The sequence below is a fragment of the Cheilinus undulatus genome, linkage group 13 (genome assembly GCF_018320785.1).
Source record: "Cheilinus undulatus linkage group 13, ASM1832078v1, whole genome shotgun sequence".
NCBI classification, from domain to species: Eukaryota; Metazoa; Chordata; class Actinopteri; order Labriformes; family Labridae; genus Cheilinus; species Cheilinus undulatus.
Window position 1 is genome coordinate 24,312,523 of NC_054877.1, and position 22,378 is coordinate 24,334,900.

Here is a 22,378-nt window from a genome sequence, read left to right on the forward strand (position 1 = left end):
CCTTAAAGCCTGTTGTATCATATTTGATACGTACTTTTATGATACCTCTATCTAATCAATATGATCATAAATTACAAAAAAAAAAAAAAAATCTGAATACAATCTGAAAAATGATGAAAACACCCTCAAGTGGATTATCTGTTACCAGAAACACCTAATGTGATATAAAAAATATATATGTTAAATTTTATGGAAATTTGGATTTTTTATTTTTTATTTTTTGGATTTCAGTATAAAGTGAAATAAACATTTCAGTTCCAAAAAAACAGATATTTTTTGGCTACAATTTGTGTTTTCAGGCTTTAAGGGGTTAATAAGCAGCCCCATCACATATGCCAAAGTTACAAGCTGTTCAATAAAACAGTCATTAAAAAGTTTCTGTGTACAGAAATGATCATTTTAGGTTTACAGTGATGCCAATAAAGCAGTTCCTCCCTGGGTGACACATCTAAACAGAACATATGATTGCAGGAAGGAACTGAGGCCCAGAGTAGATATAATATTTCTGTTTTCTGTATCCCCAGGCACACTGGACAATTCAAACTGTAGGACCACTGTAACAAATGGGACAATCTTCAAAAATATCCACCTTGAAATGAGCTCAGGTGTTAAGTCTTTCAGAGCCTGGTTTTTGTGGCAAGAGCTGGGGATTTAAACCATACCAAGAAAAACAAATACAGCAACAATATTAAAATAAGATTTAATTATTTTTATCCTGTCCAATATTTTAACATGTAATTCAACTGGTTCAGAGAAAACAATGACAGAAACCCCTCTTTAAGTTAAATACTGTACAATTGTGAAGGTTTTTCATTACAGGAGGCTGATCTAGTTGGTCCACTTATACATTTACATACCTACATTTGACATACTCTCATAAAACTAAATCTGGTTGATTTATGCTTTATTCTTATATAATTTATCTGTTTTTTGAGTCTTGCCTATACACTTAATTTAAAAAAAAAGACATCTCATTAGTGTCTGCAGATCTAAGTAAACAAATTTTGGTGTGCTCATTTCTTCCCCTCTGTTCTTTGCCTGCGGATCAGATCAGAATAAAGTCCTCCTTTGCCCAGCAGTTCAAGATGAGTCCCAGCCTTAAAAGAGTAAGAGAAGATGTTAAATATATCAAAAGATTATTATACTGTTATCACATTAAAATGGATGTAACTAGTATTTAATATTTTGTCAATTTATTGTACAACTTATTGGAACTTGAAAGGAAATGAAATGCTTCCTCACTTCCACAATGCGGCCATTACTCATTACACAAATGAGATCAGCGCCCTGGATGGTGCTCAGTCGGTGGGCGATGATAAGCACAGTGCGACCCCTTGTGGCCCTGTCCAGAGCCTCCTGCACCACCCGCTCTGATTCTGCATCTAGGGCGCTGGTGGCTTCATCCAGCACCAGGATGTTAGGGTTTTTGATCAAGGCCCGGGCGATGGCAATGCGCTGCTTCTGGCCTCCTGATAAAGTCACACCTCGCTCACCTGGGGATTATAAACCTTGATCTTAATATTAAGTTATATACTTAATTGGATCAAGTACTTGACAAAAGCCCAAATGAGTTCACATACCAACTACAGTGTTGTATCCGTCTGGGAACGCTGTTATGAAGCCATGAGCATTGGCTTGCTTAGCTGCAGAAATAACCTCAGCATCTGTGGCTTCAGGCATCCCGAAGCGAATGTTCTCCATGATGGATGACCCGAACAAAACCGGCTCCTGTTAAGACACAGAGAGAATATTGTGAAACTGGTCAGCAAATGGCAGGTCTTTATATCCCTGTTTTTAAAACTATGATGAATTAATGATGAGCAATCTTAACCTGATTGATGAATCCAATGACTTGCCCCCTCAGCCAGGACAGATCAAGAGTTCGGATGTCCAGTCCGTCTAACATGATGACGCCATTTGTTGGGTCATAGAAACGCTCCAGTAAGGACGCCACGGTTGACTTTCCTATAATGTAATGGATTGTAGAATTGGAAATCCTTTCAAGCTCACCATCACGTTTTGAACATGTCACATTTTCATATAGAATAGTTTTCTATGAACTTACCGCCTCCAGATTCTCCAACAATAGCTACAGTTTTACATGGAGGCAGCGTTAAATTAAACTTGTCCAAGACCTGTTGGCCTGGTCTTGTTGGATAACTGTGAATACACAAGAAGAAACATGAATGTGGATGGTTATTTCCTCGTTTGGTTTATTTTCTACGTTGAGAAACCATGAGGTCCCAACCTGAAGGAAATATTCATAAAGTCCACTCTTCCTGTCAAAGAGTGGGAGGGAATGCGTCCTCCTCCAGAGAGCGGGATAGTTGGCTTTAGAGCGAGGTATTCAAAAACCCGAGCACCAGAGCTTATTCCTCTCACCATCTGTTACACATGTTACAATTAGTTTCTTATTTCAGAATTATATTTATGTGCAGATACTATAATACTGTGTACACATATACAAGTATATCTTACCTGCCCAAAAAGGATTGAGATACTTGCCAGTGACCTAAGCATTAAGAAAATGCAGTATTCATAACATTAAACTGGTTCATGCTTCTGCCAGTTTCAACATGAAGTAATCATGATGGAATAGGTTGTCTTATTTTACCTCTGGACAGTCTGAGAAGCAACCAAAAAGGACATAAGGTCTCCAGGAGACATTTCATTGCTTGAAATTAGAGTCCCTCCAGCAAAAATAGTTCCAAGTACAATGCCTGCAAGCATACAGCACACAGAGAAGGGTCAGGACATCCTGAGACACAGTACCTTTTATCTAAACACTGTGTATTACTTAGAATATTAAAATACACTCACAGTTTAGTGCAATGTTTGATAGTCCTTGGAAGACTGCAATTCCAGTGCCAAGATTTTCATTCATTTCACATGATTTGTCAACTTCGTAGGCATATAACCTACAGGAAAAGGGTACAGAATTATTATTTTTACTGTTTTTTAACCTCAGATTTGTCTTTATAGTATAGATCCTTCCTCAAGGCTGCCAATTATGGAAAAGGTTAAAGGTTAAAGCTTACTGGAGCCCAGAGTCATGAAGGGGCCCATAGTGGTTAGCAAAGACATGGTCAATCCTAAATTTAAGCAATTATGCACTTTGTATACATCTTTTTTGAGGATATAATTTTTGACTTTCTATGCCTTTATTGATAGAGGAGGGCAGTGAATAGAACTGGAAACAGGGATGAGAAAGAAACAGGAGAGAGGCGGGAAAGGAGCCACAGGTTGGATTTGAACCGCAGCCATACTGGGTGAGACATGATCACTCGGCTGTCTGCGCCCCAGAATGTATACTTTATCTTCTTAAAATTAAATGAGCTTTTAATTTGTTATATTGACACTGTGGATGGACTTGGACAGCATTGTCAGTGTATATAGCAATACTCAGATCTGCAAACACTTGTTTGTCCACCCCAAAGCTGACTGGAGCTAGGGTCAGGAGGTGAATGTCCACCACAGGGCCATTGCTAACACTACAGATCAACTGTATATGCATTAAGATTATTAAACAGCATCTGGTGAGGGCCCAGTCATTTCTGTGGGCATGTCTAGTCTTACTTACTGGAGCTCCCTTTCTTCCATTGCAAAGGCTTTCACTGTCCGCACATTGCCCAGGGCCTCGTCCGCCACTCCTGTCGCTTTTGCAACCTTAGATCAAACACAGACAATTTTTTTTTTTTTAAACCAACGCCAACAACAACAATCCTATGTCCATTGCCAGACTGTATTAGTTTAAATGGATATTTTGATATTTAAAAATGCTGAGATTATATGGTACTCCATAATTTTAACTGTGTTTGCCACAAGAGATTTCAGTCTCAGTTGCCCCTTTGTGTCTAAAGTTGTTCATGCTGCTGGTACAGACCAATAACAATGAAAACTTAATGTTTCAAACAGCAGTCAGAAGAAAACTACTCTCTTTAACCTCTGACCTACAGCTGCTTATACTGGGTGTCACTGGAAGAATATAAATGGCAATCAGAGTGAGAATTAATCATTTTAAACAGAAACTTTGCATTAATATTAAAAATAAAGAATTTGGAACAAAACCACTATCTTTCAGGGAGGAACTATAGTAAATCTGCCTCAAAAAATCCGACATTTTCAGTTATCCTGACATGCCAGTTACACTGTTTCACGTTTCTAATGCACGGCCATTTTAAATTTTTGGCTTCAATGATATTGTGCCCCCTAATGGCATGGCAGTGAATTTCAAAACTATAATCAAGACGTAGTATACCAGAACAATATATTGTTCAAAGATTCTGAATATCAATTCTACAATTAGTATCACCTGTTCTTGAGCCAAACGGGACAGTTTACGAAGGAATGAGCCAATGAGGGCCCCTGCTCCCACCAGACAGGGGAGGACCACGACTGTCAGACCTGTCAGTTTGGGGGAGATGACATAGAGAGAGACAAAGCATCCAACTGTCTGTGTGATACTCCGCAGACCCTAAAAGGAAGCATAAAAGAATTATTATAAGGCTCTATCTTTAATTAGCAATGTCCAAAATGACAAACGTAGCACTTTATACCTGAGAGATGACCAACTTAAAGGATGACTTGAATTCCTGAATATCAGCAGTCAAACGGTTCACCAGCTGACCAGTTTTATTGGCATCAAAGAAAGCCACATCTTGCCTAAGAGGGAGAAGAAATCTGTGATCAGTTGGCCTGAGATGTAGTACAGCAATAAGCATAACAGATGAGGTTAGCATCAAAATGAGTGGCTTTTACACTGGGAGAAAAGTACCTGAGTAAGGATGCAAAAAGTGTCTTCCTCATGTCTGCTGCCACTCTCTCCCCCACTCTTGAAAGCAGGATGATGTAGCCACTTGTCAGCAGGCCCTGAATAAAAAAAGTGGTGAACGAAAGTTTTCCAAAAAGCAGTCTTAAAAAGTCACAATTTTCTGAGAGAAAACAAGTTTATCCAAACAATCCTAATTTCTCTTTTCATTTCATAAAAAACAACCATAGAGTATATATTCTAAAGTCACGCTTTGATAGAGCTGAAAAAATGGATACACTTGCAATAAATATACTATCTTTTAGGTTGAAAAACATCCAGCCATATAGGTTATTGGGGAAACAGGCCCAAACAATTATGTAGAAGAAATTAAAATAAGTCCTGATTTTAATTAAAGCATACAGTACAACAAAGAAGTGGATATTTCAGAACCCTTTTAAAAATGGCACCCCTGCATTTGTTCTCAGCTTAATTACAGAGAAATAAAAGCTAAGCCCCCAGATAATCATTACTACATTGAAGCTAAATTTTGTAGGGCTCTTTCCAGTCTCTAACATTGTATGTAGTGCAACTGCTAACAACATTTTAACATGTTTATGTTTACTTACCTGGATGGCATAAAGCCCTAGTAATTTTAGTGCAGGGCCCTTTATCTCCTGGACATAACTTCTTGTTTGTTCTCTCAGGAAACGTGCCACAACATTCACCAGATCCCCAAGCATCAGTGGGATTTGAATATTTAGGATGGCTGCACCAAAAGCCAGCTGATAAGAGAAATACATATTTCATTCATCCTCATAAATGTTGTGCCCTTTTGTCTAAATACTTATAAAACACAAGTAACCAGATGCAGGCTCACCACCACAGCTCCGATGAGAGCAAACATTTGAGGTTTGACGAATTCCCACAGGATATGCCATTTGAAGTCAGGCACTGGGTTTTTGGCGACAACTTCCACAGGGACGTTGTTATTCTCATCTGCCTCGCAGTAGGCGACATGGCAAAACAGACGTGCAGAGACAGTGAGTACTGCTGGTCCCAGGATAAACTTCAGAGACACTCCTGGGGATTTGGATGTCTGGGTGGTGGACTGGCGGACAGCTCGACTGGTGAGGCTCAAAAAACGAGTGACTGCATTTCCAGGTTGATGTGAGGAGCTGTAAGTTTTAGATCCTGGAGTTTTATACCCCCTAAAAACAGAATTATTATATAGTTACTATTGGCACGCAGTAGTTTATATTAACAGTGTTAAAAAGGGTAATCAAACCAAGACGTTACATCAGTGGTTCTCAAATGGTGTAGCAAGGCACACTGGTGTGCCATAGGAATTTATACTACCATAGGTAATTACTACCACTATCCAATAACAAAAAACAGAGCAAAACAGGCATAAATGACAACAGAATGACACTGATGAAGTCAGAGGTAGAATAAAGGAGGAGCTGGGGTGGAGGAGGGTTGTAAAAAGCAGCTTGCAGAGAGAGGAGCAAAGTGTAGACGGGCTTTGGATAGGGACGTGCAGTCAGCTTATGAAGACTTTCGTTAGATCAGCTGATCTTAATTATATGGCAGTGCTTGATTCATGGCCTGCCTGAATTAACACTATATACTTAATTTACTGTCATATGTAAGAGGCTATTTTGTAAAGATATAGTTGTGGTGTGCCTTTAAATGTTGGTTTGCTCTTTGGTGTGCCTTGAGCAAAGAAAGATTGAAAACCACTGCTTTACATCATGCCCCCATCCCCTTCTGATCCAACTTAAAGCCGCAAATAGCACCAATTATCACTGTCAGTTATTATTTTGCTAATTACACAGAAATTGCAATATGAGGGGTTTTCAAAATGGGCAGCACGACAGGTAGGAATTATTTTACTGGCATGCACACAAACGTAAAGTGGGAATGTGATGATTAAATTTTGTTAATTCTTAAAACAGAACAGACTCGTCTACTCGGAGAATATGCATCCAGCAGATGCTTTTAACATCTGCTCGATAGACTCAAAATGATAAAATGAATTCAAAAACAAATTTTCACTATTGTGTGATGTTGTGTACGCTTCGAATTACTGACCTGACTTTCACCTTTTGAGTTTATCATTTTTACTGTTGAACCGAAATATCCATATCACAAACACAAAATACTATTTTAATATCTCTCAAACAAAAGAAAACCAGTCTGTTGAGATAATGTACGGAAAACCTAGAAATCCAGTTCTTACAGAAGAGATTAAATATGACCCGAGTAGTAAATACTTGTCGTAACTAAAAGAGGTAAACCCTCGGTCACATAACCCTACCGTGAAAATTTCCATGTTTCTGCAGTTATATTGCACCGAGTGTACAACACCAATGACCGCCCAGAAGCAGTAATGCTTGTTCTACAACAAAATAATTGAAACATGTTTTATTACTGATAAGGAGCGCATTAGGTTAAAATACTCTTTAAGCTCTGAAGTAATCCAGACGCAACCTGCGAGCTGCCATATTGCCCATGACCCAGAGTGCATTTCTGTGTGTGAAGGGGATCCAGCTTTGACCAAGACTATTGATTTGTAGCCACAAGACTTTGGTTTAATTCTGGGCAGGCAACAGTGTGATTGAAATTGCATTTTTTGGTTAACATCAAACTAAAATAGAGTAATAAACGAGCATAATGTGTAAAAACTCCAAAAAACTACAAAACATACTCGGAAATGACGTCTTGTTAAGCAGAAGTGACGTCAATGACGTTTTGTTGACATTTGTTTGTGAAAGACAAAAACAGACACTCGCAGGATGGTGTGTTTGTGAAGCAATGTAACGGACCTCTTGGTGGACTTAAAACCTCCGTGTCGTGATTGAAACTTAGGTGTATTTATTAATAAAGCTCAGGTCAATATTGGACTTGAAGAAGGGAGGAGAAAGAAGATCCAGACCAGCAGATGGACGAAGGGAACAAAACAAACCGTGTCACCCGGACTACATGAGAGGCTGAATCATTCACAGGCTAAATAACAGCCAAACAGTTGACATTAAATTCAGAGCCGTTCTACACAGGTCGGACTAAAATTCATTAGTTTACCCAGCTTTAGTTCTTTAACTTAAGTCTTAACGGCTTCCCAGTAAATAGCATGTTACCATGGTAGTGTAGGGTTTCACGAGCGTTGTCCGTTAGACTAGCAAGCTAGCACGCTAATGTTAGCCATTGCTAACATTACCCTTGTAGCAGAAACAGGAGTAATTAGCAAGATAATGTTCTGAATTTTCAGACTCCCCTCGTTTCTTGAAGTCTTAATCGCAAGAAGGTCGCCAGTGAGAAGAAACGTTAAGAATGTGAAGCATAATGGCGAACTTTGAGGCTTACCAGGAGTATCAGAGAATTGAGGATTTCGAAGAGGACTCGCCACCAGGGGAGGAGGATTTGCTGGTGCATGTACCCGAAGGCCTGAAAGGTAAGTCCGTCATTGTAATTTAAGTAGAAATGGTGTAATTGAACTTACTCAGCATTTATGATTTTACCTAACAAGGCTGTAAAAAAATGAAGCAACTTGGCTTAAGCGTTCACATGTTTTTGTTTATTTTGCAGACTCATGGCATCATATCAAGAACCTGGATAACTTCTTCACGAGAATATCCTTTAAATAAAATTGTAGTTTGATAGCAGTCCCCCATAGTAAACTGTTATAGATGTCACTGGCATCTCACCATGCTGGCACATTATCTAGTTCTTGATGTCGATTACAGTTATATTTAGAATACGTCGAATATTATGATGTTTACTTCTTGACTGACACGTGCTATTACATTACTACCTAATGGGTCAATGAAAAAAACACATTTTTAAAGTATGTTAATTGTATCTATATGGCACTTTTCACAGACTGAGGCCACAAAGTGCTGTACATCAACAAAGCAGCACTAAAAGCAGAACATACAGAGCATAAAATATGCCATAGTAAAGACAGAAAGAAAAGGGGAGATAAAGGGGGTCACATAGACCATGTTATAAAAAAATGACCAGGTACAACTACTGGCAAAACAAAGCAAAAGTCATTTACAGTAAGCTGACATGGCAAATAATGCTATCCACAAGCCTGTCTGAACATGTTTGTTTTTAACAGTTTTTTAAAAGACTAGACTGAGTCTGAACAACGTATCAGCATGGGCAGAGAGTTCCAGAGTTTTGGTGCTCCAGCCTTGAAGGCCTTCTAACCATCTGTTTTAAAATCTGTCTTTGATTCTGACAGCAGGTTTAGTGAGTTGGATCTCAGTGAACAGGTTGGCAAATATGGGTGGAAAAGTTCTTTTAAGTATACAAAGGCCTGACCATGAAGTGCTGTAAAAGTGAAGGTAGTGATTGAGACCGTGTTTTTGATCTGGTGAGTACTCGTGCAGCTGCGTTCTGAATTAACTGCAATGTAATGTTTATGGCGGACACACTAAGTGAGATGAAGAGGCTGTTACAATAGTTAATGCAAGATGAGATAGGACTAGTGTAAAGGAATGTTATTTTTCATGTTTGTACAAAAACAATGTGCTATACTGAAGATTACGTAAGCTTTTTTGAGAGAACTCTAAAAACAGTCCAATCTTGAGGCTATGCTTAATGTTCTCAGTCACACTTTCCTTAACTAGCGTGTCCACATCTATCATTTTCATCAGAAGAATGGCTTTGCTTGTATGATGCTGACAGAGTTCTTTGAACTTGTGTAAGTATTAAAAACATCCCACTGTTAAATCGTGACATCATTAGATACATGCATTGTATCATTAGATGAGAGACAGTGTTGTTTTTGTATTTATAAGGTTGAACACCCAGTTCCAGTTTCAACACAATGCTTATTGTCAGTATGACTCCGTCATGCCACTGTTAATTTTTCAGTTGTTATGACAGTCAGGTGTGCCTCAGGCTTTTCCATGAACATGTTCAGCCACATTACTCAAACTCTACTTGAATCTTGTGAAATCATCTCTTCCTGTATGAAAAGATGTTTATTTTTTAGTTTTACAACTATCCTTTTATCAGAAAAATTACTTAACCCTGCTTCATTTCTTCTGAAATAAAACTTATTTATTGCCCATAACCACAACACCTCTTGGTTGTCGGTAAAAAATAATTTACAGGCATGCAACTGTAAGGTAATTTTTTGCTGCTAAGATGGCAATATGCCATATTGATATCTTTAAAATAGACTTCCTTAACGCATCATTAACAGTGACCAGCCTGATAACATATTTTATGATGGAACTGCAACTGATCATCCTACCACAGCTTTATACATGCATCAGTTTTAAGTATATGTTGAGGTCACTGTCTGTGGCTTGATGGTTAGAAATGATCGCAGTCTCTTCCCTGATGCAACATACAAGTGATATGCTCTTGATTGTTATATAAGTGTATTCTGTCTCTTTGTCTTTTACCTGTCATACAGTATGATACCTCATCTTTTTCTTCTTCTTTCCCCTCATGCCAACAGCCAGTTTTTGTTTGTTGTTACATTCACAACCTTCCTTGTCAACTGCGTGGAGTACGATGTCCTTTTTGCAAATAAACCAGTCAACCACACAGAGCCGGACCACAACCCCTTTAATAGGAGCAAGGTCACAATTCCTGACGCCATCCTACCAAGTCAGCAGTGTACCCAGAGGTAATCACGTTCAACATAACTCATGATAGAGAGCTTCAGTGTGGGAAATATTTGTTCATGAGGACATAGTCAAAAAGGCCTTCCAACCACATAAAGAGATGTTCCTGTTCCCTCATTCCAGCCACCCAGATTAGAGTCATTGTTCTCCAGCAGTCAAGGTCTTTGATATTATTAGAGCTCTTTTACAGCTGGGCCTTCAGAGGGATTTAACATGCCTTGTTTAATAAACTTGCAATCAGACTTTCAAACTTAATTTCTGTGCTACACAAGGCTTCAAAGTGCAAAATAAATTCACAGGAAAAAAAGCATCAAACAGAAGACTGTATGACTTTACCTTGTTGGTGTCTTAATGATAGCACACAAATGTCTTAATGGTTTCTAAACATTCAAAGAGGTAATTTGTCAGAATTACTCATTTGAGTAAGAAGTGATGCCTCTTAAAAGGAAACACACAACTTACTCTGTTTTGCTGTTTATTTCCACCTGAGACTAGAGGCCTAGAGTTGCAACATTCCTCTAACTGATGGTTACTCTGGGGTAGGTATTTGCGTACTGTGTTTAGACCAGCTTTTGGGAACAGGGCTGTGTAATTGATAGCCTCTGTGGGGTAAAACTGCCCAGCCGAGATTCTGACGAGTCGGCTGGGACAGCAAGCTGACAACCACATGACACCTCTCTAACTGGCTGCAGGGGACAGATCCCCTCCCTACCCAACTCTATACCGTCATATTTTTTCCAAGAAGTAGCTGAGCATTTGATGTTTTCTCCAGATAGTTTAATAAGCCTGCCATTAATTGTTCTTGATTGTCAGTCTGGCTCAATAACCATTTATATCAAAGTCATGATATACAAATGCCTGGAATCCTAATTGGGAAACAGCTGGGTTAACAGTTTGAATCACTGCTGTCCTCCTCCAACCCTCAGTCTAATGTCATTTTTAAGCCAGAAGCTTGTCTCAAAGCATGCTTATATTTTGTTTATAAGCCAGTGTGTTCTTTGCTCTGTAATGTAATACTCATATGATTCCTTAATTTTAGAAAGCTGCCTCAGCCACAACCAGTAAATAGGTTTCACTGTAAAATATTGCAACATAATGTGTGGGCAACAAGTGCTGATTTTCCCATGCGTCTATCTTGTTTAAAGTTTAATACAAAGTTAAGAGGTTATTCACAATCTCATAAAAGGGGAGGGGGTTAATGTAACTTTATATATTATGAATCCTTGATTTTATAAATACTCAGTCAAGTTTTTAAGACTTTTGTTTAGGGATGCAGGATGTTGTATTTCTACAAATAGCTGAAATGCCAATACCAGTGTAGAAACTTTTTTTTTTATTGTAAAGACCACATACCTCCTGTTCTTACCTATTTCTCTCATTGTAACAGTCTATTTAAAAAACAGACATAAAACGAGGCAGACAACATTTGATTATGAGAAATTTATAAATTATTTTTCTAATATATACATTCAGCAATGAAAACCCAGGGAATATATGCTCTGAATTACATAACATAATTTACTAAAGTAAGTCTTTATCAGTAAGAGTCAAACCAAGCTTTGTGTGCCTTTTTGAGAGCTACAGTTAAACTGCAGGTTCACAGGGTTTTTGCCTGAGACAATCCTGACAAAGTGCTAGAACCCCCCCCCCCCCATTTTTCTCAAAAGCAAAAGATAAATTAGCTATAGTTCAGGGCTCAGGCTTTTTTCCTTGGAACACACTTTAAAGTTTAAGGAATGAGGATGAAAAAAGAATCAAACTTCAGCTGAGATCTGTCTGTTGGTTCTGCTTGTAACTGCACAAACGTTTATATACCTTCTGTTACTATGTACAGCCAAAATATCAGTAGAAATATTCATATCTGCCAGTACTGATATTATACCAATAGTATTTTGAATTCCTGCTTTTGTTTGCTGTTGGCCTGCTACTCCAAAAATATCATATCGTGGCACTTGCCATAAAGATTTCTATGTATTTTTGAAGCAGTTTTGGCTGACATTTATGCATTTGCCCGTCTGTGAATGACTCCCTAACAGACGCTATAGCCAGCCATGTGTGAAATGCTCTTTGTTCATATGCAGGATTCAACAGAACAGCTGGATTATTTTCCTTCTCATCATGGCAGCCATCTTCTGGCTCTATCGACTTATTAAAGTCATTTGCAACATTTTGAGCTATTGGGAGATCAGGCAGTTCTACATCAAAGCACTGAAGATAAGAATGGTGAGTATTTAACCTCCTCACCTTATTATAACACACAGCACAATGTCTTTTAAATCAGCCCAGTCAATCCCTTTTGAATATGAATATGAAGATAAGCGTTCCATAGATGATGAGTCATCTGTCTCTGTAGCACAAATCTGAATTTTTTTCCTTCCTCCTTGTCCTAGGATGAACTATGCAACTTCACATGGCAGGAAGTCCAGGACCGGCTCATCAGCCTGCAACGAGAGCAGCAAATGTGCATACACAAGAAAGAGCTGACAGAGCTCGACATCTATCACCGCATCCTGCGATTCAAGAACTACATGGTGGCCATGATAAACAAATCACTGCTGCCTGTGCAGCTGCAGCTTCCCCTGCTGGGCAATGTGGTGTTCCTCACCCAGGGCCTCAAGTACAACTTTGAGCTGATCCTTTTCTGGGGCCCCGGCTCTCTGTTTCAGAATAAATGGAATTTACACCCAAAGTACAAACGGAACGGAAACCGCCTAGAGCTGGCACAGAAACTCAGTAGAGTCATCCTGCTTATGGGTTTGGCCAACCTGCTACTGTGTCCATTCATCCTAGTGTGGCAGGTGCTGTACGCTTTCTTCAGCTATACTGAAATAATCAGGAGAGAACCTGGGAGTCTGGGTGCACGACGCTGGTCGCTGTATGGTCGTTTATACCTACGACATTTCAATGAGCTGGACCACGAGCTGCATGGACGATTAGGGCGTGCCTACAAACCAACATCCAAATACATGAACTCCTTCACATCACCGCTGCTGACAGTACTCGCTAAGAATATTGCATTCTTCTCAGGCTCAGTGTTGGCTGTGCTCATTGCACTGACAGTCTATGATGAGGATGTTCTGACAGTACAGCACATCCTGACTGCTATCACTGTGCTAGGGGTGGTTATCACAGTCACCAGGTGAGATTTTTCAGCCAGGCTTGTTATGGAGTCACTCAAACACTGCTATCACTAGGTGTAATAAGGCAGGAACTTCTCTGTGATGTTCAATTTTTACTCTTGCTTTAAATTAGTGGTGAACAGAAATGACCACAGAGATAGTGTCTGTGCATTTTAGATTTAACTTTTTTTTATTTTGATTATATTAAAGCTTTTTTAAGGTGTACCACAAATTCACTTGTTAATCTCTCAGTTATGAATGCAGGAAAATTTTGCGAGTGTCCTCCCCAGATCCCCACCTTAATTTAGATTAGATAACAAATGTACTGTGTAAGATACCCTGTTTTGTAATTAATGTCATATATTCAGGTATAGTCCTGCTGTTAAAAAAATAACACATTTTGTACCTTCCCAATGCCAGATCCTTCATCCCAGATGAGCATATGGTGTGGTGTCCGGAGCAGCTGCTGCAGTGTATGCTGGCACACATTCACTACATGCCCGACCACTGGAGGGGAAATGCTAACAAGAGCGAGACCCGGGATGAGGTGGCACAGCTGTTCCAGTACAAAGCGGTGAGGAGTGGAGAAAGGGGATTGACAGGAACTCATTTTTCATAGTCAGACCAAAGTCAGGGATGAGTTTTCATTATAGAAGGTTACATTTTAACTTAACCAGCTGTTCAAATTAAGACTGTGTGCCTATGGAATATGAATGAATTTTGTTTTTTAAGAATGTATCACCTTTTGTTTTTTTTTTTTTGTTTTTTTTTTCAAATCAGGTGTTCATCTTGGAGGAGTTGCTCAGTCCTATTGTCACCCCCTTCATTCTGATCTTCCTGCTGAGGAACAAGTCTCTAGAGATCATTGACTTCTTCAGGAACTTCACTGTGGATGTGGTTGGAGTCGGAGACATCTGTTCCTTTGCTCAGATGGACATCAGGCGACATGGAAACCCAACGGTAAATTTTTGTTCCTTCTGTCACATAGAACAAGTTAATTCATTAGCTTTTAACAAACTAGAAGGACTTAGAGAAAGCAAAGTTCTACATGAGTATTTAAATTGGCAAAACAATCTTATTCCCTCAATCAACATGTATCTTTTGATTGTTTTTGCAGTGGATGTCTGAGGGCCAGACGGAGGCCTCTGTCTACCAACAGGCTGAAAATGGCAAGACAGAGCTGTCTCTCATGCATTTCACTATTAAGAACCCACGCTGGCAGCCACCTCAGGAGAGCTCAGTGTTTATCAGCCATCTAAAGGAAAAAGTGCATCACGACGCACAGGGTGGCCCCTCCACCCAGCTTCTGCTCTCTGAGGCTCCTCTCTGCACCTCGCTGCAGTCCAATGAGTCAGGAACGGTGGTAAGAAACTCTAACAATGTTGAAGACTACTGCTGTTAATCCATAATTTTCTATGTTTTTTCTTTTAGAAAGTCCACCAATCATTTATTTTCCCTTATGCTCTTATTTACTTAATGGCTTTGTATTGATTGTTGTTATATTTCCAGCCTGATAATTTGTTGGCCAGTGTCTTGGCCCATCCCATTCTCACTGCATCGGGACTACAAGGGCGAGACCATCGCTTCATCCCACCAAGCACTGCTGCTTCTGCTGCTGCCAGTGTTCTGGCCTCATTGTCTACTTCTCAGCTTGCACATACCAGCCGAGGCCGCTCACATGGCCTGCTGCCAACATCTCTACACCCCGAGAGCACCATGTACCGTAGTGATCGCACCATCATTGACAGGTAATGTTGTAATTATGTGAGTATGATAGCTTTTAAAACACCATACTGTCATACAGAGGCATGCTAATTGTAAACATTTTTCTCACAGTATGACATGTAGTGACATCCGCAGTCGAAGCAACGCTCTGCAATCAGAGTTTGCCTCAGCAGAGATGAGTCTCCATGCCATCTACATGCATGAGGTAATGTTTCAACCATGTACTATGGCAGCTTCTTTATTCAGCATAAATAGATCAGTCCTTTTCTTTGTTGCCTAGAATTGAAAGAAATGTTCCCCAGTGTATCTTTTTAAGTATCAGCCATGTACACACAGGCACCCTCTTTCAAGACTATTTTTGTTCAACACTGAAAGATTTTGATTGGTATAAGACTGTTTGGTATCACTCAAACCTTATACTTTTGCCCTGTTGTGTTGTATATTGAAAAAATGATTTCCCCCCCTGCAGCTCCACCAGCAAAGCTCCCACACACAAAGATCTTCAGGTCAATGGCAGAACCCAGTGCCAATGAGAGATCTGCACACAAATACTGGTAAATAAATGCACTGCTTTTGAAACGCTAGCATTGTCTGACCTGTTGGAAAAAAAAAATCAGCTCTGTGTTCTGTTCATTTTGTGAAGATTGAGTGATGACTTTAAAACTTCTAAGAAAAAATGACATGAACCAGCAAATCAGTCATTTCTGTGTGATATGAAATACAGCCTGAATCTTAATTCCACACACTTTAATTACATACTGCAGTCAGATCACTTACCACAAATTGAGAAGGACTTCTGATGAAACTGAAAGAGATTTTTAAAGCAATTATGTCTGCATTAATATTTCTCAAACTTACACTCTAGTAATGTGCACAGAAGCCAAATTTGCCCAGACAATTTGTCACAGTTACTGCAAGTACAAGTGCACTGTATGAACTACAATTTGTAGTGCATCAGTTTGTTTTTCTGTCATAAAAAAATAGATGGTGATGACAAAGATGAAAAGCTTTTTTAAGCATGTTACACTGATATATCCATCAACAACTGTAGAGTTTATGTGCTGGAGTTTTAGTATTTAAGACATAATGTGCTAAATCACGGGCTAAATCCTTCAGCTTTATAAGAATTTTCTCAAATTGTTATGTAAAACAATATACTAACAGGTTTTACTTCACATAGTCATGGACTAAAATGTAAAATTGCAAGGTGAATGATTTAAAAATACTGGTATTCAATGTATTGCAGTACGCTAGTTATGTTAACAAGATGTATGCCCTAAGGACACTAGGACCTAGATGAACAGAAATTTTCTTTCCCTTTTGTCATCATCTTAGTTGTTAATGCCAATTTTAGTGTTTATTCGTCTATCAAACATAGCTTTTACTGCCAATTCTTCACATATTTTAATCATTATTTCCAACATTATGGCCATATAGAAAATACATTTAAGATGGATTTATGGCAAGAAAAAAACATAAAGATATCTTAGACATTGCTCTGCTTGTTATCCTTCCTGCAACTTGATCTCCATCTTCACTCTTTGTGCATCTTCCTCCTTTCTATTTTTGCATCTCCTTATTCCCTCTCTCTCTAAATCTCCCTTCTTTCTCATTCTGCATCTCCCTCTTAACTCTCTCAATCAGAATGTCCCTCTTCTGTCTCTTTCTTCATCTTTCTGTTCTCTTTCACTCATTCTGCATCTCCCTCTTCTCTTCCTCTGCATCTTCCTTTTTTCTCTCTCTCTCTGCATCTCTTTTCTTTCTCATTATGCTTCTCCTTCCTCACTCTCTCTGCATCCCCCTCTTCTCTCTCTGCATCTCCCTCTTCTCTCTCTCTCTACATCTTCCTCCTCTTTTTCTCTCTCTCTGCATCGCCTTCCTTTCTCTAGACTTTCCCTTCTTTTAAAGCATCTGGAGATAACAGCTATGAATTGGCTCCATACAAATAAAGACCGATTTAAGATTAATTGATAAGCATTCATTTACGAGACCTGTAATCTTAATTATGACCACATGCCACATGACTAATAATTACATAACTGACCACATGGCCATTAGTTGCCTCCATACGTAGAAGCTCCAGGTAGTTACAAAGTTTAGAGATCATTGACTCTGTTGTGTTTGAAATTATTGATCTTTTTCATTGAGTCTGATCCACAAAGGTGACTTCATATCACTTCTCTTATCAGGTTACCAGGCACATAGTGGCCTTGGTTCCAGTATGTCCATGCCCACTCCTGTCCACCTCGGAGGCTGGAGAGAGGAGGAGGAGGAGAATGAAGATGATCAAGAGATCAACAGTGGATCTACTCCAAAGCAGGACACAGGGAGTAGTTGTTGAAGTGCCTTATGTCATTAGGTATTTATAAAGTTACATATATGATCTATGCTTTATGGCAATGTGTCCTGTGACAATGACATTGTTTGTTGAGTCTAACAACACTGGCGTTTTATCCTATATGGGATACATGGCCATGACAACTTCTTCTTCCTCTTTTTTTAGAGTGTTTACATTTTACTCAACGAACATTGTGGCCTTAGACCTTCATGGAGAATTTAGCATGGACCTTTAAACACCATTCAGCGTTTGATGTGGGAGGAGCTCGATGAATAACCACTGTCTCTGCACCTCCACGCCTCCTCCTGTCACACCAGGCAGACTATGGGATCAGGGAAACCATAAGTCTTCCGTCCGTTTCCTCCTGATTTATTCTCATGAGCATGTATAGACAAACTGTAAGAATACAGAGAAACTATAGAGAGTGTGCATAGGATCGCTGTGTGATGGCGTGCGTGGCTTATTTTTATTGTAGAAAAAAGGCTCATGTGAAAGTTTGCACAACTCATGTGTTAGTGCATCAGAACATTTTACAGCTGGAGTCGGAATGAATATCCTGCAGTATGGTGTCGTGCTGCAAAGACCGCACATGTAATTTAGCTGACTGAACAATTCTGATCACCTGATCATTCAATATTACAAATTAGGCTGGTGAGTTGTAAATACACTATTTTGCTTTACTTCTCATTTTAAATGTCCACATTTGTCCTACCACATCTAATCCTTGAGAAAGATACCAAGTGTTACTATGATAAAGCGCTGACTGTACAGTAGCCGTACTGCTTTAACTCTGTGTGTACCAGGCACTAGCCGGACTGGGTTTAACTAAATGTGTTTTTGAAACCAGACATTCACATGTTTGGATGCTGCTGTCTGTGTTTAGTAGTCCTAAATACAGACTTTGTTTAGTATTAACATATACACAGCTGATGTATCAAGACATGACTATTTTGAAAAAAGGACTGAAATTATTAGCCCTTAATGCACTTGGCATAAAAATCAAATGCAGATTTAAGATGGATTTTTTTTTTTAATTTAAGCTAGATACAAAGTCAGCTTGATGCCTTAACATCCATATAACAATACATATATTTATATCCAAGTTTTCTTTATTACCTCTATAGTAGACAAGAAAACTACCAATACCTCTTCAGTGTATTTACTCGTGTAAATATGTACTCAGTACATTAAGGTCTCTTTTTAGTGTGCCGGCGCATCTTGTAGCTGCATTTGATTTTAACAGCTGGTGCAAATTGAATCAATTTTATTTGTGTCACTTTTTCTTGCCCAACAGATCCTTTACATTGAAAATTGATTTCCAAAAAAGGTTTGGGCAGGTTTTCTGAGTAAAACAGGGTGTTATTGCTTTTATGAATCTTTTTTTTTTTCAGCTTTTAATCCAAACTGAAAGATTAAACTTAATCACAAGGGCTGATGTGAGTGTGTGCAATGCTTCTGAAGTGATCAATTTGATAGTTCCTGGAGCCTTTTTAAAATTAAGTTAATTAGATGAATTAGCAGCTCTCTCATACATATTTAATTCACATATATGGGTATTATTTATTTGATTTACCTCTTTAAAAAAGTAAACTGATATGTGAAATTATTTACCTTCACAGAAACTTGTATTCTTTTTTATGAAAGAAGCAGCATGTGCCCTCCCCCACTAAAAGTTTAAAAAGTGTCAATACTGAAAAACTTGTTAAAAAAATATTAAAATACAAAGATAACGTGGCCAGCAGCATGATGTTGAATGTGTTTAACAATCAGAATATTCTCTGACTAAATCTGCTTGTACATGCAGTGTGTGAAATATCCTTCAACCCATTATTACTACATTCTTCACAGATCACATGACCACAGCTATTTTCCTCCACAACTGCAGGACAGGGACTTTCTTTGTGAGCATGTCCATAAAAAGAGTGCGTTTAGACACCTGTGTTGTTGTTCTGACATGAACATGAACTTTTGCACTGACAAAAATAACCTTTTTTAATATATGCATATGTACAGTACCTGCAACAGTTAGAAAGGGACACCAAGTCTTTGTCCACCCTGAATGACCTCCTCTCATTGTATATAAGCAAAACATCAGCATCTTTTGTGTCCTCATTATCACCAGCAGACCACCATGTAACACTGTGGCCAATCACAGAAGGTTGTTCTCACCTCTGGTCAGAAAAAGCTCACCCTGCCTCATTGTTTAACAGGGTGCCGTGGTCTGTTTGTGCAGTGAGTCTATGTTGTAGAGACACTGGAGCTCAGCTTTGTGCACAGAGATGATTCGTCTCACTGTCTCCACAGTTAACACTTCACTGTCATTTTATTTAAAGCAGTGCCTTAGTATTAAGGATAAGTATTTGCTCTTTTTAGAAGCCATTTCATGTCAACATTGGATTTTCTTTTACATCACAGCACATATGTGTACAGTGTTTTTTTCTTCTTGTTTGAAAGTCATTGTGTACAGCATCAAGTATGTGTTGAAGTTGTGGGTGCAGCCTGAAAACCGATCTTTTGCAAGTCTGCTGCATCTGACAGCACTTATCGTGGTGTCTAAATTTGCACTGTCCTCAATATCCCAAACAAGCATGAGTTTTTGTTTTGTTTGGTGGTGTCATCATAGCCAACGTTCTCATCATACTATGGGTTCTTCAGTGAACACCAGTCTGAGAATCACAGTGACTGGAACAAGGTGCTAAGTTTTCATCCTGAAATGTTGAACTTTCTTTGTTTTGTAGGTTTTGTCTGTTTTTTTGTTGTGTACATTAAGAAACACTAGCTGAAAAATTAAACATGCCAAAAGAACTTGTTTTCGGCACAGCTTTACGATATGTGTGTTGTTTTCTGTGAGTGAGTAGAGAGGAAAATAAATCTTGTTTTGAGTGTATTTAATCATTTCATGTGTGGTTGATTATGTGATGTTTATTTGAAATAAAAAAATCCATTTTAATTTTCCTGGTTTTGTATTGGGGTGCTTTCTAGTGGTAAGCTGTTAGATAAATATATGAATTAAACATGAAAAGGCAGACTTGCTTTCCATTTGAAATTTGAAAGGCCTTTATTATGTCACCACATACTTTTTGTTTTAGTCATCTTAAACATGTGAAAGGTCAATTTGTATTATGATTTTTCATTTCTCTCACATAAACGCCTTAAATGCATCTGTGACAGATGAAAATTGGTGTGCTGCTTGAAAGCTGTATTTATATGAAAATGTTTGACTCTGGTGACCCCTAGTGACTGTACTGAAATTAACTCAAAGACAGGCAGCATTGCATATTTCATTTTTTAGGATATACTGTGCTTAACTGATTTGTAAACCTGACCGCAGAATTTCATCTTCAGCTTTCTAGCACCTGGAGATTTTGTGCTAAACTGATAGATATCCAACTTCTGCCATCAACCTCACTACCCCTACAACTAATTTTGGAATAACTTTGTAAAGTACCTCCTCAAAAGAAATAGTAATTTGTAATCAGATTACTTTCACTCAAATAATTGTACCTAGTTTGAAAGAATCAGCCCCTAAACTTGACCAAATAAGCTACGCCACCTGACGGAATGAGGTACATCACCTGACAACTGGTGATAAATGGTTTTATTATATCTTCCTGACATTTAATTTCACAAGATGGAAAAAAAAGCTTTCCTGCTTACTAAAGAATAAGCCTTTGAACACTGACCAATCTGACAGAGTGTGAGCTGCTTCACCTGCAAGAATGAGCTACCTTTGATATAATGAGTGACTTTATCTAAAAGAATATGCTGCAGTTGTTATCAGCTCTTAAGTGCATATCTGCATTTGTTTGAAGACTTGGTATTAATTCCAGCTCCTCCAAGACAAATATGGTGTAATAAAGATTCTGATATCTAGATCTGTTTTTTTTCTTTACCCTGACATGTAGCCCATATGATTAAAAAAAAACCTTACCTGGCAGAATGAACAACCTTTGAATTAGCTATATAAAGTGACAGAATTATTTACCTTACCTGACCTCTCTATTGCAGTGTTATTCAATTTGTCTTGGCATAAGGTTTACTAGACAGAATGAGCTGCTTTTGAAAGAATGAGCTACTTTATATGATATAATGGGCGTCCTCACCTGACAGTGTAAGCAACTACCTTTAAAGGAATGAGGCATCTTTGACATAATGAGATACCTCACCTTGAAAGTTTAGATTAACTTCACTGTTAGACATTTCAAAGGGTTTTTACGGTATTTGTGTTGCCAGTGAGTTACTGTAATTTGCATTTACAGTACTATTAACCATATTTTATTTATACAGTAACTGAATGTTACTGTAATATGTAATACAGTACCATTACTGTAAAAAACCTAGATTTACAGAACACCGCTGCAATCAGACTAAAAATGTTTTTCAAAATAGAACTATATTTATTTCTTATTTATTTAGATATTCATTCATTCATCCATGCAAACACTAACTTCTTGAGACATTTCAAGTTCTTTATTTATGCCTTTTCAAATACACAAAGAACATCGCATGAAAATATCAGGAACATTTCATTTAAAATATTCAAGTCTTAAATGTAATCAAATTTTAAAATGTTCTCTAGAATAAATTATGCATATCAAGTAACTTGCATCAAGTCTCTTCCGTTTTAATTTGGATGTTCAGTTCGATATAAATAGCAGGGAATGCATTTAAAATATTTTGGAATTAGCTAATGAATTTTAGGGGGAAATTGTTACAATGTCACTTAGCAGATGCTTTATTAAAAGTGACGTACATCTGAGACATAGACTGGTGCTCATGGCGTTACGGACATTGCCCAAGG

At 38.4% G+C, this 22,378-nt stretch overlaps 2 protein-coding genes across 2 annotated transcripts; one reads left to right on the forward strand and one right to left on the reverse strand.

Annotated features, from left to right (window-relative positions):
• Positions 1-720: 720 nt before the first annotated feature.
• On the reverse strand, positions 721-7,250 carry abcb8 (ATP-binding cassette, sub-family B (MDR/TAP), member 8). Its single transcript, XM_041803462.1, has 16 exons — positions 7,068-7,250; positions 5,628-5,958; positions 5,377-5,532; positions 4,775-4,869; positions 4,557-4,662; positions 4,313-4,474; positions 3,581-3,666; positions 2,821-2,918; positions 2,615-2,720; positions 2,479-2,512; positions 2,249-2,385; positions 2,066-2,160; positions 1,832-1,965; positions 1,581-1,728; positions 1,243-1,493; positions 721-1,097 (listed from the first exon to the last, which is right to left on the reverse strand). Exons 1-16 carry the CDS (start codon positions 7,169-7,171, stop codon positions 1,014-1,016), a joined length of 2,127 nt encoding a protein of 708 aa, XP_041659396.1. The 5' UTR covers positions 7,172-7,250; the 3' UTR covers positions 721-1,013.
• Positions 7,251-7,512: 262 nt separating this feature from the next.
• On the forward strand, positions 7,513-20,527 carry atg9b (autophagy related 9B). Its single transcript, XM_041803155.1, has 14 exons — positions 7,513-8,201; positions 8,336-8,379; positions 9,394-9,458; positions 10,227-10,397; positions 12,477-12,618; positions 12,786-13,534; positions 13,935-14,088; positions 14,295-14,474; positions 14,632-14,877; positions 15,024-15,262; positions 15,351-15,444; positions 15,709-15,793; positions 17,429-17,598; positions 17,743-20,527. The coding sequence occupies exons 1-13, from the start codon at positions 8,093-8,095 to the stop codon at positions 17,578-17,580; spliced, it is 2,430 nt and encodes an 809-aa protein (XP_041659089.1). The 5' UTR covers positions 7,513-8,092; the 3' UTR covers positions 17,581-17,598; positions 17,743-20,527.
• Positions 20,528-22,378: the final 1,851 nt, after the last annotated feature.

Coding starts and splice junctions, on each gene's coding strand:
- abcb8 (XM_041803462.1), bottom strand. CDS start 7,171: ATGTTTCAATTATTTTGTTGTAGAACAAGCATTACTGCTTCTGGGCGG. Junction 2,721..2,820: donor ATCAAACATTGCACTAAACT/GTGAGTGTATTT, acceptor GTATGCTTGCAG/GCATTGTACTTGGAACTATT. Junction 1,729..1,831: donor TCATTGGATTCATCAATCAG/GTTAAGATTGCT, acceptor GTGTCTTAACAG/GAGCCGGTTTTGTTCGGGTC.
- atg9b (XM_041803155.1), top strand. CDS start 8,093: ATGGCGAACTTTGAGGCTTACCAGGAGTATCAGAGAATTGAGGATTTC. Junction 9,459..10,226: donor ACAGAGTTCTTTGAACTTGT/GTAAGTATTAAA, acceptor TCATGCCAACAG/CCAGTTTTTGTTTGTTGTTA. Junction 12,619..12,785: donor AAGCACTGAAGATAAGAATG/GTGAGTATTTAA, acceptor TCCTTGTCCTAG/GATGAACTATGCAACTTCAC.